General features: G+C 38.1%; 1 protein-coding gene and 1 non-coding gene across 2 annotated transcripts; one reads left to right on the forward strand and one right to left on the reverse strand.

The window, feature by feature from the left end:
• Positions 1-13,330: 13,330 nt before the first annotated feature.
• On the forward strand, positions 13,331-13,433 carry IWZ02DRAFT_t105. The gene has a single exon. It is a non-coding gene; the product is annotated as a tRNA-Pro (tRNA).
• Positions 13,434-15,528: 2,095 nt separating this feature from the next.
• IWZ02DRAFT_508368 (uncharacterized protein) lies at positions 15,529-17,525 on the reverse strand (the record flags this gene model as incomplete). Its single annotated transcript, XM_066770443.1, has 3 exons — positions 16,502-17,525; positions 15,790-16,317; positions 15,529-15,699 (listed from the first exon to the last, which is right to left on the reverse strand). Exons 1-3 carry the CDS (start codon positions 17,282-17,284, stop codon positions 15,529-15,531), a joined length of 1,482 nt encoding a protein of 493 aa, XP_066619299.1. The 5' UTR covers positions 17,285-17,525.
• Between the last annotated feature and the right edge of the window lie 845 nt (positions 17,526-18,370).

An 18,370-nucleotide genomic window follows, 5' to 3' on the forward strand; every position in this document is an offset into this window, starting at 1 on the left:
ATGAGTAAGCCGCTATAGTAACCCTAGTAGCTACCTTAGCCTATACCCTTTCCTTACTGTTCCTTTTTTTTATATAGTAGATTAGCGCTACATTTAACGGCGTAAAGGGGGGGGTATTATTATAGTTTCTAACCGTTTACATCCTTAGATAGATCCTATAGTTAAAGTATTAGGCTTAAAGTACCGATTCTCCGTATATACTTACTTAGATTAGTACTTTAATCCTACCGTTATAAGACTAGCTCACTATAACTAATTATTACTATAAAAAAGGAGTTAACTTATATATCTACGTCTTAATCTCCTAACACTACGTAAGTACCTAATAAGCTAACTTAGGCTTCCTATTAGGGGGAGAATATTATAATAGCTATTAGATACTAGACGCTAGTAATATAAGCATATTATAACTATACCCTTACGTAATTACTTAATAAGCCGAAGCTAATTATAACTAAGCTACGTAAACCGGCTAAGCCGCGTAAGCTAGTAGTACTAATAGATAATAAATACTCCTAAGGATATATAGCCTACTTAATAGCTAATAAAACTTCGCGCGGTAATAAGAAGATTAATTTCTTATCTATTTTAATAACATAACTAAAGTAGTAATTCGCGTAGTAAAAGAGAGAGTTTAGTCTCATTTCACTTCTTATATAAATATATATAGAAGATAGAAGAGTATATAGCATCTTCTATATTTATAATAATTAAGAAGACTTTACTTAACTTTATCTTTTAACTACTTAACTTTAATTAAGTTCTTTTTAATTTTATATACGTCCGACTAAGTAGATAGCCTCTAGGTAAAAGCCTATATATTAGCCGCTTAATGATTCATAATAAAGAGGACCTTTATTAAATAGTTTTAGGAATCCCCTAAGGAAGCCTAGTCTCCCTAATCCTATTTCTTATCTATATATAAAAGCTCTTTTCCTCTTACTTAGTAAGATTCCTCTTATATATTAATGATATTTTAATTATAATCTCCTTAATAAGTTAGAAGAAAAATGCGCGGATCCTCTAGTAGGAAGTAACCTAGCTCTTCTTACTTAGAACCTAGTATGCTATTAATTTTAATAAAGATAAAATAGACCTTATCTATTTTATAAGCTTAGATAAGGCTAAGGCAGCTATAATTATACTCCTAGGAGATTATATAGTATAGCTAAAGTAACTTATCTAATAGCTTAGGATATAGTTTAATATATACCTATTATTCTAGTAGTATACGATAATTTAAAATGCCTAAGTAAAGTAATTACTTAGATGACTTATATAGCTAGCTAATATATAATATAGACTATCCCCTACTACTATCTAATAGCTATACCTTACTTATATATAAAGTATAGTAGATTATAGGTCCCTAGTTTTCTAGTAGGTTAGTAGCTCTAAGATACTTAGATGAATACTTTAAAATAGTAGACTATACTACATCCTAGGAGCCTTTTACACCTCCCTAATTATTCCTATAGAAATTAAAGTAGGCCTTCTCTCCCCCTACCTTAGGAGGAACATGTTACTTTAAGCGTATACTATAAGTATTATACTACTACCCTAATATATAGACTAACTAAGTAAGATAGCTACTCTCTTACTTACTATACCTTTTTAGGTTAGTTAGTATAGTAGTATTAGCCCTACTACCTTATAGAGTAAGCGAGATTTATACCTACCTAGAGGTTATTAGTTTAAGTCCTAGTTAAGCCGCTCTTATAGGTATAAGCTAAATTCGGGTTATCGCTTAGGGGTATGTATATTAGTAAGTAGTATACTTACGTAATCTATACGCCTAGTACGTGCCGTGATTTTACTACTATATGTATATACTACGTTCCTATAGCTATTATAGCCTTTATTACGCTACTTACTAGTTAGCCTTATCTACTAACTAGCCTAGTACCTACGTGTTAGTAGACTAGTTCCCTATTAGCGCTAACTTACGTCTACTTCACGGCTAAACGGGTTAAACATAAGGACGCGTTCCTCTAAGGGGGAGAGAGTATCATGCTACTACCCTAATATATAGACTAACTAAGTAAGATAGCTACTATCTTACTTACTATACCTTTTTAGGTTAGTTAGTATAGTGGTATTAGCCCTACTACCTTATAATAAGACTCTTTAAACTTAGTTACTAACACCTAGTACGTATAATTATTAATAAGTTTAAACTAGAGAGTATACTAGGACGCTAGATATAACTTAAACATGTCTAGAACATAATTTTAGACCTAGTAATAGGTACTAAAAGCCTAATTAAGCATGGTTCCTTTCCCCTATAGAAAAAGACTACACCGTATGAAGTTAAGATTAGCTACCTCTAAAAGGAATAAGAAGCCTAAGCATATGTTAGACGTATAGGATATATAACTTAAGTAGTTATCCTATACTCTAACGCTTCATCTATCCTAAAAGGAAATAGAGTAGGTATAGGAATTATAGTATACGACACCTAATAAGATAGTATAAGAGTAGTAGTAAGATATAGAGTAAATACTAGACTATACTAGCTTATATATAATAGAGAACTAGAGGCACTTATAAGGGCTATAGAGCTAGCTGCCTAGAAATAGCTAGGATAATAGATTATAGTATATATAGATAACTAAGCTATACTATACCGCCTCTAAACCCTATCTAACCTACTAGGTTAAGGTCTATAACTTTAAGCTATAGATATAGGCTACTTAATTATAGCTAGATAAGGTAGTCTTACCTTCTTATAGGCCCTAGGCTATATAGGGATTAGAGGAAACCTATAAGTAGACACCCTTATAAAGGAGGCTGCTAGGCTAACCCTAGAGAATAACTACTTAAGTACTACCCTTCTTAGGATGCGTATACGATAAAGAACTATAGTAGAATAGATAATATATACTATATAATACTAGGAAGCATAGATAACACTATCCTAGGGGTTATATATACGTAACTTCCTATCTATACTAAGGACGTCTATCTAACTCCCTAAGTATAGATAACTAGAAGTATTAGCCTACTTCTAATTAAAACTAAACTACGGCTACTTTAGAGCCTACCTAGTATAGTTTAGTAAGATAGACTAGGATAATTATAGCTATAATAACACTACCTAATAAATACTATAATACCTTATTAGTAACTACCTACTCTATAGCTCTACTAGGAGAGAAGCTATATAGGAAGCGCGTAAGGCGTATAATAATAATAGTAGGAAAATAGCCTCTATACTCTATAGAGAGCTATTCTAAGGAGATGTTAGTTAATAATTTATACTTAAATTCATACGTCGGACGAAGGTTTCTACTAGGGCATAGCATATATAAATAGTAGACTAAGAGAAAAAAGAAGAGTAAAAAGAAGAAGAGAGAATCTATTCTAAGCTCTACTAGTAGAGTAAATAATAAGCTCTATAATCTCTCTACTTATAGTTCCTATAGGTACTACCCTAGAACCCCTCTAACTAAAGATAATTAAGGAAAGGACCCCTTTATCTATAATCTACCTAATACTCTCTAGGCTTATACCCCTCCTCTACCTTATATAGAGCCTCTACTAAGACCCTAGCCCTCTAGATTAGGAAGGTATTAATATAGCTTAGATAACTACTCTATAACTACTCTAGCTAAATCCTCCTACTCCTAATAATAATTAGATAACCATTTAGTAGTAAGGTAAGGGCTTAATACTATTTATCTATATAGTATACCTAGGCTAGGGTAGCATATAGAGCTCTATTATTAGTAATAATATTAACGTGCGGTCATCTAATAGCGGTAATAGGGCTAGATTAAATTATAAGTAATATTAATATAGATTAAACCTAAGTTCTTTAGCGTTATTTATTTTCTATAATAAGTATTAGCTAACTATACTAGTTAGCTAGAAGATGTATGCTACTAGTTAAAAACCTTACCCGCCTTTTTCACCTTTATAGGTGCTAAGAAAGGTGTTATATAACGCTAACTAAAAACGGTACTATTAGGGATAGTACTAGAATACTATAGTAGAGTATATATATAATCTACCTTACCTACCACCCTATACTATATTTACTTTTCTATATATACCTTCTACCCGTCCCCCTTCCTTTTATTACTCTTACTTCATGCTACCTATCTACTTAGATAATGGTAGAAAGGCTAGTTCTTAGCCCCCCCTTACCTAAAAAGAGCCTAGATAAACTATCTATCTATAATAACCCTATACTAATACTATACTAAGAATTATACTTTATTATATAAGACTCTTTAGCTAGGCATCCCTACTTACCTTATAAACGTATATAGTATCCCCTATAGATAGCTCCGTCTTAGATAGCCTATAGCTCTAGTAAGACGTAAAATAATTAATTAATTAATTAATTAATTAATCATCTATAATAACTCTATACTAATACTATACTAAGAATTATACTTTATTATATAAGACTCTTTAGCTAGGCATCCCTACTTACCTTATAAATATACGCGGTATCCCCTATAGATAGCTCCGTCTTAGATAGCCTATAGCTCTAGTAAGACGTAAAATAATTAATTAATTAATTAATTAATCTATATACTCTTCTTTAGTTTAGCTACTACTTCTTAAAAAAAGCCTATGCGTTAATAAGTTATTACTATATATAAAATTTTTAAAAAATTAAAAATCACTATACCTACTATAACTCTATAGTACGGGCTTATACATATATAACTAAAGTTAGAAAGTAAAAACCTACCCTCTAAAGTATTATACTATAAGTATACCCGTACCTACCCCCTAGGGGGAGGCCCTACCTAACCTAGTTCTACCGGACGGCTATAACTATAAACCTAAGAAAATAGACTAAGATACCCCTATACCGCCTAGCCTACTACCTACTTAACTAGCTAATAAACCTAAGGAAATAGACTAGGACTTCCCTATAAGCCCTATCCCCCTATTATCCCTACTAATTATCGTACTAGGCCTAATTAAGAAATAGTATACTATACTAAAGAGAACTATCCTAGTAGATGCCTCTAAACCTAACCCTACCTACTAAGGAAAAAGGACTAGGTTCGGATTTTATCTAAACTTTAATACTACCTAGGAGGTAATTAATATAGCACTCTCTTACATCCTATATATAATAAACCTTATATATAATATAAGTAAAAAGTAAAGACTCTATAACCTTAGTAACGTCCTATAGGATTATACTAAGATAGGTCACGTAGGTAATACATTATTAGTTCTTACTATATAAGTTTACTCCCTTAAAAATACTACTTATACGCTAGGAGTAAAGGTTTACTAGCTATAAAAGCCGGTTATCCTTCCTATAAACCTAGCTAAACCATCATACGTAACCTAAGCCTAGAAAGTAACTACTACTAGAAAACTATATATAATAACTCCTTACCTAAAGATAACTATAAAGCTAGCTACTACTCCCCTAAAGACCCTACGGGATATATAGGTCATTATCTAGTAGTAAAGTCCCTTTCTAGACTTTAACCCTCTCTCTATATAAAATAATATTAATAACGCCTTTAAGAATATAGGCATATTATTAGCGGTATTCTATAAAGATAAGTAATATCTTTATTATATACTATATGGTAGATGGTTTATAGTAGAGAATATAGTAGATTCTTTACTATAAGAGAACTTCCTTAAAGGACTAACTAGCAGGCTACCTAAGGGTGTTTATATAGAAGAACCTATAGATTCTAGAGAGTTCTATCTCTAGGTAATTAGTAATAGGTTCTTCTATTAATAGAAGATGATTTCTAATTAATCTAGACTAGAAGATTCTAGGCCTTAGTAATAAGATAATCTAGAATAAGGGCTAGAATCTAAAAGAACCCGTAGGAATAAGTTCTTAGTAATAGAAGAGGTCTAGAAGAGTCTAGAATAGTCTAGACTTATTCTTAGGCCTCTAACACTCCCCCTAACTTATTACGCAGGGTAATAGAGAGGAATTTAGTAAAGAGAGCCTTTATAAGTACCTTAGTTAAGGCGTCTATAGGCATCTTCTTTAGTAGTAGTAGGTTCCCTATTACTATAGAGTAAGTAATAAGAGATATCTTTCTCTATATTACTTAGGCCTTCTATAGTAACATAGCTGCTACTACTAGGGATTCTAACCTCTTTAAAGGTCTCTCTAAGAGGATGAGTTACTTCTTCTATAGGGCTATTAATAGTAGCCTCTATAGTAGTCGATTCCTTAGAGGATTTTTCTCTAAGGCGCTCACTTCTCCTAGGCTCCTCCCTACTAGTATCTATAGTAGTTATAGACCTAGATCTTAGTCTATTAGGAGGGCTAGTTATAGAAGAAGGAAATATAGGCTTAGTATAGTCTATATCTTCCTTATCTTCTATACTTTTAGTATAGGGAGAAGGAAATTCATCCTCTTTAAAGGTAACATCCCTAGTGCGTATAATAGCTTGTTTTTCTATATCCTAGCATCTATAAATATGCTCCCCCTTAAAGCCTAATAATATACTAGGCCTAGAGCGTGGAGAATACTTAGAGGATATAGTACGCTTTTCTCTAGGGATGTTTATAAAGACTTTACTTCTAAAAGTCTTTATATAAGAGAGATTTATAGTAGGAGACCTGCCCTTAGCTATATTTAGCCGGGCTAGAGGCGAAATATCCTCTAGGGACTTCTTAGGGGTCCGGTTTAGAATATAAGTGGCGGTTTTAATAGCCTCTAGCTAGAAGGTAAGGGGGACCTTAGAATTTAAGAGAAGGTAATAGGTAATAGTATCTATTAACCCATGTGTCCTCTCTATAAGCCCGTTTTACTCTAGGCTATAAGGAGAACTCTTTTCTAGAGTTATTCCTTTATTTTTAGCTAGTAAATCTAGCTAAGTTCCCCTATATTCTAGGCTATTATCTAGCCTTAAAGACTAGACTTTACCATGCGGCTCTATAAGTTTATTAACCTCTCCCTATACACTCTAATAGTTACTACTTAAGTGATTAACTAGTAGGTATAAGAGAACCCCCTATCTAACTATAACACTATTCTCTTTACTATTACATATAATAAGTTTTAAGATATACTAATACTACTACTATAGTTTAATATTAAAAAGGCCGACTAGGCCTAGTATAGGTAAATCATCTAAGAAGAGTTAAATAAGATTATAAGTCTACTCATCTAAGTCCTTCCTAATAGGGCATAATATATACTCTCTAGTAGGACCTTATAAGAGGACCTAGACTAACTTAGATAACACCTTATAAAGGTAATAGAGATAGCGGCTAAATATAGTATCCTATAGGTAACCCCTAGATAGTAATAAAAACTATAGTAGTCCCTACTCCTTATAGCCTTAAGGATAACCACTATATAAGTAAGGTATAGGGCACATTATAACTAAGTCACATATATATAAGCACGGAATATATATAACATAGCTATTAAGTAGGTAAAATAAGAGTACTAGAATAACTTCCTTATAAAAGAAATACCCTAGTCTATCTATAAGGTAATAGCATACATGAAAGTGACCTAATCTAAGTAAATCCCCTAGATATATAACCTTTAAGATTAACTCTAATCATTATATAATAGTAAGTATACTACCTTCTATTAGAAACTCTTCCCCCTACTACTATATATTCCCCTATATAACTAGATAAACTATAAGGAAGGGCTATAGGACTAGCCCTCCCTTATAGATAAGGAAGTATAGTATGCCTACTCTTATAAGATTAAAGGTACTACCCCTAGGCTAGACTAGATCTACTAGAAGATAATTACTAAGGCGTATAACGCTCATCCTAAAAAATTTACCTAGATATACTAAACCTTCTTTACGTATAGATATTACCTAGAATGCTAGAGAGAAGTAGTAGGTATAATACTTAAGAAGCTAGGGAAACCTAATTACATAGACCTAAAAGTATATAGAGTTATCTCCCTACTTAACTACCTAGGAAAAGTCCTTAAACGTATTATAGTAAAATATCTTAGAGTACTTATAGAAGCTACCTACCTCCTATACCTATCCTAAATAGGCGGACGACTATAGAAGTTAGTAATTAATATAGTAATGATCCTTATATATATTATCTAAGATAAGAGGAGGGTATAGCGTAAGATATTAACCCTATTCCTTAATATATAAGGTGCCTTTAATTATATAGCCTATAACTAGCTCTTATATATAATAGGGGAAATTAGGCTTCCTACCTCCCTCCTAGTATAGGTAAAGATATTTACTAGTAGGTAATAACTCTAGATCTCCTTTAATAGCTAATAAGAGGACCTTTATCTAATAGTTTTAGGAATCCCCTAGGGAAGCCTAGTCTTACTAATCCTATTTCTTATTTATATATAAAAACTCTTTTCCTCTTACTTAGTCCGATTCCTCTTATATATTAATGATGTTTTAATTATAATCTCCTTAATAAGCTAGAAGAAAAATACGCGGATCCTCTAGTAGGAAGCTAACTAGCTTTTCTTACTTAGAACCTAATATACTATTAATTTTAATAAAGATAAAATAGACCTTATCCATTTTATAAGCTTAGATAAGGCTAAGTAAGCCATAATTATACTCCTAGGAGACTATATAGTATAGCTAAAGTAACTTATCTAATAGCTTAGGATATAGTTTAATATATACCTATTATTCCGGTAGTATATAATAATTTAGAACACCTAAGTAAAGTAATTACTTAGTAGGCTTATACGGCTAGCTAATATATAATATAGACTATCCCCTACTACTATCTAATAACTATACCTAGCTTATATATAAAGTATAGTAGATTATAGGTCCCTAGTTTTCTAGTAAGTTAGTAGCTCTAAGATACTTAGATAAGTACTTTAAAATAATAGACTATACTAAATCCTAGGAGCCTTTTAGACCTCCCTAATTACCCCTATAGAAATTAAAGTAGGACTTCTCCCCCCCTACCTAAGGCGTAACATGTTACTTTAAGTATATACTATACGACTCTTTAAGCTTAGTTACTAATACCTAGTACGTATAATTATTAATAAGTTTAAATAAGAGAACATACTAGGATGATAGATATAACTTAAACATGTCTAGAGCATAATTTTAGACCTAGTAATAGGTACTAAAAGCCTAATTAAATATGGTTCCTTTCCCCTATAGAAAAAGACTACTCCGTATAAAGTTAAGATTAGCTACCTCCTAAAGGAATAAGAAGCCTAAGTATATATTAGATATATAGGATATATAACTTAGGTAGTTATTCTATACTCTAACGCTTTATCTATCCTAAAAGGAAATAGAGTAGGTATAGGAATTATAGCATATAACACCTAATAAGATAGTATAAGAGTAGTAGTAAGATATAGAGGAAATACTAGACTATACTAGCTTATATATAATAGAGAACTAGAGGCACTTATAAGGGCTATAGAGTTAGCTACCTAGAAATAGCTAGGACGACGGATTATAGTATATATAGATAACTAAGCTATACTATACCGCCTCTAAACCCCGTCTAACCTACTAGGTTAAGGACTATAACTTTAAGCTATAGATATAGGCTACTTAATTATAGCTAGATAAGGTAGTCTTACCTTCTTATAGGCCCTAGGCTATATAGGGATTAGAGGAAACCTATAAGTAGATGCCCTTATAAAGGAGGCTACTAAGCTAACCCTAGAGAATAACTACTTAAGTACTATCCTCCTTAGGATGCGCGTACGATAAAGAACTATAGTAGAATAGATAGTATATACTATATAATACTAGGAAGCATAGATAATACTATCCTAGGAGTTATATATATGTAACTTCCTATCTATACTAAGGACATCCATCTAACTCCCTAAGTATAGATAACTAGAAGTATTAGCCTACTTCTAATTAAAACTAAACTATAGCTACTTTAAAGCCTACCTATTATAGTTTAGTAAGATAGCCTAGGATAACTATAGCTATAATAATACCGCCTAATAAATACTATAACATCTTATTAGTAACTACCCACTCTATAGCTCTACTAGGAAAGAAGTAATATAGGAAGCACTTTAGGCATATAATAATAATAGTAGGAATATAGCCTCTATACCCTATAGAGAGCTATTCTAAGGAGACGTTAGTTAATAATTTATACTTAAATTTATACGTTAGATGAAGGTTTCTACTAGGGCATAGTATATATAAAGAGTAGACTAAGGGAAAAGAAGAGTAAAAAGAAGAAGAGAGAATCTATTCTAAGCTCTATTAGTAGAGTAAATAATAAGCTCCATAATCCCTCTACTTATAGTTCCCATAGGTACTACCCTAGAACCCCTCTAACTAAAGATAATCTAGGAAGGGACCCCTTTAACTATAATCTACCTAATACTCTCTAGGCTTATATCCCTCCTCCACCTTATATAGAGCCTCTACTAAGACCCTAGCCCTCTAGATTAGAAAGGTATTAATATAACTTAGATAACTACTCTATAACTACTCTAGCTAAACCCTTCTACTCCTAATAATAATTAGATAACCGTTTAGCGGTAAGGTAAGGGCTTAACGCTATTTATCTATATAGTATACCTAGGCTAGGGCGGCGTATAGAGCCCTATTATTAGTAATAATGTTAATATACGGTTATCTAACGGCGGTAACTAGGCTAGATTATACTCTTCTTTAGTTTAGCCACTACTTCTTAAAAAAAAGCCTATACGTTAACAAGTTATTACTATATATAAAATTTTTAAAAAATTAAAAATCACTATACCCGCTATAACTCTATAGCGCGGGCTCGTACGTATATAACTAAAGTTAGAAAGTAAAAACCTACCCTCTAAAGTATTATACTATAAGTACACCCGTACCTACCCCCTAGGGGGAGGCCCTACCTAACCTAGTTCTACTAGATAGCTATAACTATAAACCTAAGAAAATAGACTAAGATACCCCTATACCGCCTAGCCTACTACCTACTTAACTAGCTAATAAACCTAAGGAAATAGACTAGGACTTCCCTATATACCCTATCCCCCTATTATCCCTACTAATTATCGTACTAGGCCTAACTAAGAAATAGTACACTATACTAAAGAGAACTATCCTAGTAGATACCTCTAAACCTAACCCTACCTACTAAGGAAAAAGGACTAGGTTTAGATTTTATCTAAACTTTAATACTACCTAGGAGGTAATTAATATAGCACTCTCTTACATCCTATACGTAATAAACCTTATATATAACATGAGTAAGAAGTAAAGACTCTATAACCTTAGTAATATCCTACGGGATTATACTAAGATAGGTCGTATAGGTAATATATTATTAGTTCTTACTACTTAAGTTTACTCCCTTAAAAATACTACTTATACGCTAGGAGTAAAGGTCTACTAGCTAAAAAAGCTAGTTATCCTTTCTATAACCCTAGCTAACCTATCATACGTAACCTAAGCCTAGAAAGTAACTACTACTAGAAAACTATACATAACTCCTTACCTAAAGATAACTATAAAGCTAGCTACTACTCCCCTAAAGGCCCTATAGGACATATAGGTTATTATCTAGTAGTAAAGTCCCTTTCTAGACTTTAACCCTCTCTCTATACGAAATAACATTAATAACGCCTTTAAGAATATAGGTATATCTAGCCTAGTTATGTTAATAGTAATATATACGGAGAAAGGTAACATCCTACTTACTAGCTTACCCTAGTACGACTCTAAATTCCTTACCTCCTATAAGGACCTCTTTACTTACCTATTCCTAGATGCTATAGTCTAGGAGAACTAAACCTAGTATAAGGTTATTACCTATAGCATCCCTATAGAAGACCTACGCTTACTTAATATTAGATAATTTATTATAGAAGAGGTCTATACCTTTAATCCTAGCCTTTCTATTATTAGAACTCTATACTAGCTTACTTTAGCTAAAAGGAGGGCTATCTAAAAAGTAGGGTTAGTTATTATAGCCTTCTATATAGTAAAAGAGGTAGAGATAGCTATCTTAAAGCTACTCTATCTTATAGGAGTAAGTATTAGGGTTATAAAGCTCCTTAAGATCACTCTAGATATATAGTATATAAAGTGTTAAGCATTTAGCTATAGCTCCTCTAGGTATTATAATAGGACTAAATGCTTACTATATACTAGCCCCTATACTATAGAGAAGCATGACTATAAATACTATATAAAGAGAGGTATAACATGTACCTATATAGCGTTAAAGTATAGTAACTATAACGGTACTTATTACTCCTAGGACCTAAACTATCCCTATTATCTAATAAAGCTATCCCCCTAGTATAAATATTAGGTAACCTTAAAGTTATACTATTAGGGATAGTACTAGAACGCTATAGTAGAGTATATATATAATCTACCTTACCTACTACCCTATACTATATTTACTTTTCTATATATACCTTCTTCCTACCCCTCTTCCTTTTATTACTCTTACTTTATACTACCTATCTACTTAGATAATAGTAGGAAGGCTAGTTCTTAGCCCCCCCTTACCTAAAAAGAGCCTAGATAAACTATCTATCTATAATAACCCTATACTAATACTATACTAAGAATTATACTTTATTATATAAGACTCTTTAGACGGGCATCCCTACTTACCTTATAAACGTATACGGCATCCCCTATAGATAGCTCTATCTTAGATAGCCTATAGCTCTAGTAAGACGTAAAATAATTAATTAATTAATTAATTAATTAATTAATTAATTAATTAATTAACTAGGCTAGATTAAATTATAAGTAATATTAATATAGATTAAACCTAGGTTCTTAAGCATTCTTTATTTTCTATAATAAGTATTAGCTAACTATACTAGTTAGCTAGAAGATAGATGCTACTAGTTAAAAACCTTACCCGCTTTTTTTACCTTTATAGGTACTAAGAAAGGTATTATATAACGCTAACTAAGAACGGTACTATTAGGGATAGTACTAGAATGCTATAGTAGAGTATATATATAATCTACCTTACCTACTACCCTATACTATATTTACTTTTCTATATATACCTTCTCCCTATCCTCCTTCCTTTCCTTACTCTTACTCTATACTACCTATCTACTTAGATAATAGTAGGAAGGCTAGTCCTTAGCCCCCCCTTATCTAAAAAGAGCCTAGATAAACTATCTATCTATACCTACCCTATACTAATATTATACTAAGAATTATACCTTATTATATAAGATTCTTTAGCTAGATATCCCTACTTACCTTATAAACGTATATAGGATCCCCTATAGATAGCTCTATCTTAGATAGCCTATAGCTCTAGTAATCAATCAATTAAAAGTAATTCTTATTTGCAATTTATATATTAGTTTTGTTAGTTAGATTTCCATCACGCAGATCCGAGCAACCGGATTAGCGCATGGGCTTCCTGACCTCCAAATCAGGCCTGATGGTCTAGTGGTATGATTGTCGCTTCGGGTTCTCTCGCATGTCCTGCAGACATGCCTGTATGTGACAGGCCCCGGGTTCGAATCCCGGTCAGGCCCCGTTCTTTTTGTTTTGCTCTTTTCTATCCCGTCCTCCTTTTGTTTTTTTCCTTTGGTTGGGCGCATCGCTGATACGCAGAGGCAGGGGAGGGAGGGGAAAGGGAGGGTGTTGGAGGGAAATGGAGATAGAGCGGATTGGGCGTGGGTGGGAGAGGGAGATGGATGATCGGATGCGTTTTGCGGTTCTGGATAAGCGTCGGGGTGGTGGTGCAAGCGAGGAGGTGTGGTGGTGAGTTGGGTGCCACGTGGGGGCGGAGAGAGCCACGCGAGACCACGCGGTGCCATGTGAGACTCGCAGATATGCTTGGTTGGGAAGGTAACGTGTTGTTTGTAAATGACAATGGATGGGGTAAAGCGTATGGTAAGAGCGACGCAGCCCTGTCCGCTAGAGACCTTGCTGATGACAGTCTACTAGAATTCTTTTCGTCAACCAACCAACACTATTGTCTACGAAGCCCGGTGTTACTACGATATACCCGTTGTGGCGGCTGCAAAACGCCCAGGTACTTGAGGAATCCTCGCTGAGCGACATCTGGTTGTTGGAGAAAGCGCAAAACATAGACGTGGAAGCTCCGTTGAGATTCAGCTTAAATCCCTTCTCTTAGTGTATGGATTTGCAGTGTCAAATACTGATTGTCTTTCTTGCTGAGCGTTTTCAAACTGTACGAAGAGTTCCTGAAAATTGCTCTGATCTATGCTGGGGGTTCTACTCAAAAACACCGCAACTGGCGAGAAAAGACGCGAGCGCTTTCTACTTGCCTACGGATCTGTATCTTCCCCCTGCTGATGGACCAGCAAGAGAAAAAGCGCAGCATCCGAAAAGATGCTCAAGTCGCTCTTTCCCTTTCACCATCGCGCCACAGCCCAAGATTCAACTACCGTGTGTATCTTCATGAAGGATCTAAGGCGCATAAAAGCCATCTTCTTTGCTTCTCTCACACTCTTGAACCCTCCAATCCTCTTGACTCGTCCATCAAACCATTATCACAATACTTCAACACGAGGACCAAGCTCTTACGTCCAAGACCAGACCCACACCAATCACCTCACAGCGACATCACCACCATGCCTTCCCTCGTAAGCTGCACCTCCCACCATCCAAAACCCACGCTCACCTGCGCAGCCGCCCACCACCACCACCACCACCACCACCACCACCAAAACCACCGCCACAGACAGCACCGCCGCAACCACCACGCATGAAGAACTAGCCACAGACCTCCTGAAACTCGCCGAGACAGTCCGCAAGCTGCGCTCCGAAGCCGACGAGCAGGTAAGTAAGACTCTGATCCACAAAGACAGGCAGACAGACAGAAATACTTGGATGATGGAGAAGAGATCTAATGTTTGTTTGACAGAGTCGCATTATTGCCGGCGTGCGGACGCAGGTCGATGAGATGGATCGCGAGGCGGCGGAAAACGAGAGGGTGTTGCGGATGAAGATGAAAATGGGCGGGAGTTTGAAGTGAGGTGCATTGATGGATGGATGGCAGTGGGGAGGGGGTTGGCGGAACGAGAGACTGGGCGGCAGGAGTGATTTGACGATTTGGTGGGTTTGGTGAGCTTGCTTGGTGGGAGTGGTTATTGGGCAGTGAGTGAGCGGTTTTGGCGTGGGAGATGGTGAAGTTGGAAAGAAAAAGGGACGGGCTACAGAATGTTACGTGGACGGAATAGAAAGAAGAGACATAAGAAATCTGGACATGGGGCTGGCTGAACACCCCCAAACTTACATCTTGTCCGACTTTGGGAATGCAGGGCTACAGCTGACTCTTTTTGTGCCAGACTTTTCAGTCACTCCTTTGAAGCTGCTGGGACACGTGTTAGCAACTACTCGCGTACTTCTTGAATTTTGGAATTGTACAGACAGGTAGGTTGCGAGGTTTGAGCCCATCATTTCTGGATTTCTGTCTGCCAAACAACGTAACCTATGAATTAAAGGAGGAAAAGAAAAACATTTGCCCACCACATCCCCATGTCGCATCAACTCCAACAATTGATCATGGGACATCTTTCAAGCCATCAAATGGAGCGAGAAGCATGCCCACCGCACACTAGTCCTCCATTCATTGCCGGCATACCACATCCCCGACACACCCTAGACCGCCTGACCCTTCCTCCTCTCCGTGCGCCTCTTCGCCGCCTCATCACGCCGCGCAACGCGCTGCGGCCGCGTCCTCGCACGATCCAACTCGTACGCCACAGCCCAATTGTCCTCGACAAACGCCATCAAGTCGTCGTCTGTCAGGTTCGAGCTGGCCGTCCAGGACTACACCAAGCGCGTCAGTCATACAGTCAGTCAACCACGGCGCCAACAATAAGGGAAAGAGAAAAGGGAAAAGGAAAGAAGGAAACTCACACAAAACTCCCCCTCATCCACCACCGGCCGCCCCGCCCTCCTCAGTCTCGGCTGCCCCATCATTCCCGCCTCGCCGCCGCTGAGGTCGCGCACGTCGACCGCCCGCGCAAACTCCGTGTACCGCCGCATCGCCAGCACGACGCGCCTGACGCGCTGCGCCGCCACGTGGTGGTGGTCTTCCTGGCCCGACGACGTGCCCTCTTGGGCCTCGGTCATGAGGGCCGGCAGCGCCGCCTTGACGCGCGCCCAGAAGGCGGCTTCGCGGCGCGCGGCGGCGCGCGTGGCTAGGTGGACGGCGTAGCGGGAGCGGGCGGTGGTGAAGTGGGAGAGGGCGGCGAGGAGGGTGGCGTTGCGGTGTTTGGTCTCGATGGCTGCTGAGCTGCTATCTTTGTTGGATGGGGAGGTGGTAAATGGGTCGGCGGGTAGGTTGCGCCGTGAGAGGTAGGATGTGAAGACGTTCCAGATGTTGCGGCGTTGGGCCTTGTAGGCTTCGTACGAGTGCTTGGCGCGGTGGGTTTGCGGCTGGGACTGTGACTGGTTAGCTTGTGGGTACTTTCTCGCAAAGGGAGATGGATGATGATGATGATGATGATGGTACGCAGCAGGGGTCAATAGGCCAGTAGTGGCCGGAATCAGGGGTGAGTAAATGGCAGTAAGGACAACGAAGGCAATCGAGGAACGCGGAAAGGGAGAATCAGCAAAATGGACTCACCAGCTTTGATTCGCCATTTTCTCCGTGAAAATCCCTCTTTGAAAACCACCTCGCCGACACAGCGTACTCAAAAACATCCTGGAGGCTGTCGAACGGCTGCTCCCACTTGCGCTTACTCAGGCCGAGAAACTTCAGGATGGCGTCGACATCGTTGCTCAGAAAGAACAGAGGGTCATGCCGTTCTCGAGCATCACTGCTGCCCCAGCCGTTGGTGAGATTGCCGTTGGTAAGCTTGCCGCCAGTCTCCTGCTGCTGCTCAGCATCCGCGACGCGCACCCACAGCCCGGACGGTCTCAACGACAGACCAAAAGGGCGCACGCCCGTCTTGAGAAAACCGAACAAGTCGCCATGGGCGTGGGCGAACAGCATGTAAGCCAAGTGCGAGGGCGCATGACACAGTTGAATATCGAGCTGAACAAACTCTTTCTTCTCCCGCTCTTCCTCCTTCACCCTCGCACCCATCTCACCACCACTCGCCACATCCGGCATCGGACACCCCAAAACCAGCACGCCGTCCAACAGTCTCGCCTCGACGGCGCCCATCTCCCTCTGCAGCTGCCCCTTGACGTCCTCCAGACACGTGCCCGTCAGCACGCTGCCCTTGGGCCGGCAGACGAGGAAGTCGACGTCGCCGTAGTCGCGCTTCTCCGGGGCCTCGGTCGCCACGGCCACGTGGTGGAAGAGTTGCTCCAGGCGTGAAGTGAAGTGGCACTTGACTGCTAGGTACTGCGGCAATGGCATGCGCGGGCAGTGCAGAGACGGGGCGAAGGTGCTGCCACCCATTGTTGTTGTTGTTGTTGTTGTGGTAGTGATGACTTAGTTAAGAAGAGGGGATTGGTTGGGGGCTGACTGGATGGACAAGAATTGCTTGCAATGGGGATGTGGGTCGGACAAGGCGTGATGCGTTCGTGGGTGCCGTGGCATATGCCCCAGCAGCGCCCTTTTCTACCACGGATGATAGCCATGGTTTGTCTGTTTCCAGTGTGGACACCCGTGAGCTTGGTTCCGTGACTGATTGATGGATGGAGTAAAAGCGCAGTAGCAATTAACGGCTGGCCGCAGATGCTGGAGGGACAAAGTTGTTGGCAGCGGGCGAATTCCCAGAAGTCGTGTGTTGCTGGATTGCAAAACTGATTGAACTGCTGTGATGGTAAACCGGAAAACTGGAAGACTGCACAGATGAGAATGTCAGGAGGTTTTTAGCTGGAGAAAAAGTCAATTGAGACCGAGCAAATAGCAATCCCTAAAGACTCCGACTTCATCTGAAGCATTGCGCACTTGAATACTGATACATTATCATTACTCGTGCTTTTGGAAAACTGCCAGAAAACGTCAGCACTGTACCTGCAAACAATCAGTCCAGCTTACCAAAAACTTGACAACAAGACCAGACTGACTTTTAAGCCCCACATCCACAGTAACCGATGCTGATCCCCCCCGACGAATGCTCCTCTAACAATCAAATCAAGACGACAAAAAGCAACCATTCGATTCAAATCAATGCCACTTCAGTATTCATTCCAACCAAGCCCATTCGTAATGCACCGAGCACAAACACCCTTTCCATCATGAGGCCTCATTCACACCATTTTCAGGAAAAGACAAGGAGACAATGGAAACAAAAACAAGAAAAACCATCACCAGTTCGTCACCATGCCCACCACCAACCCATGGCCTCCCCCGCAATACCCATTATCACATGCTCCAAACGAAGTGTCGCATCTAGATGAAGGGGATCAATGAACAGGGGTATGTTTTTTTCTATGCAGTGACAGAAACCCAGGTTGTCTTTTTTGTCGGTCCACGTCAATGCCCAATTCCCATCCCAATGAGATGACGCACGCGCGCGATGACCCGGAAAATCCGGGT

This window comes from Phyllosticta citriasiana (genome assembly GCF_038021145.1).
Source record: "Phyllosticta citriasiana strain CBS 120426 chromosome Unknown IWZ02scaffold_14, whole genome shotgun sequence".
In the NCBI taxonomy this organism is placed as follows: domain Eukaryota; kingdom Fungi; phylum Ascomycota; class Dothideomycetes; order Botryosphaeriales; family Phyllostictaceae; genus Phyllosticta; species Phyllosticta citriasiana.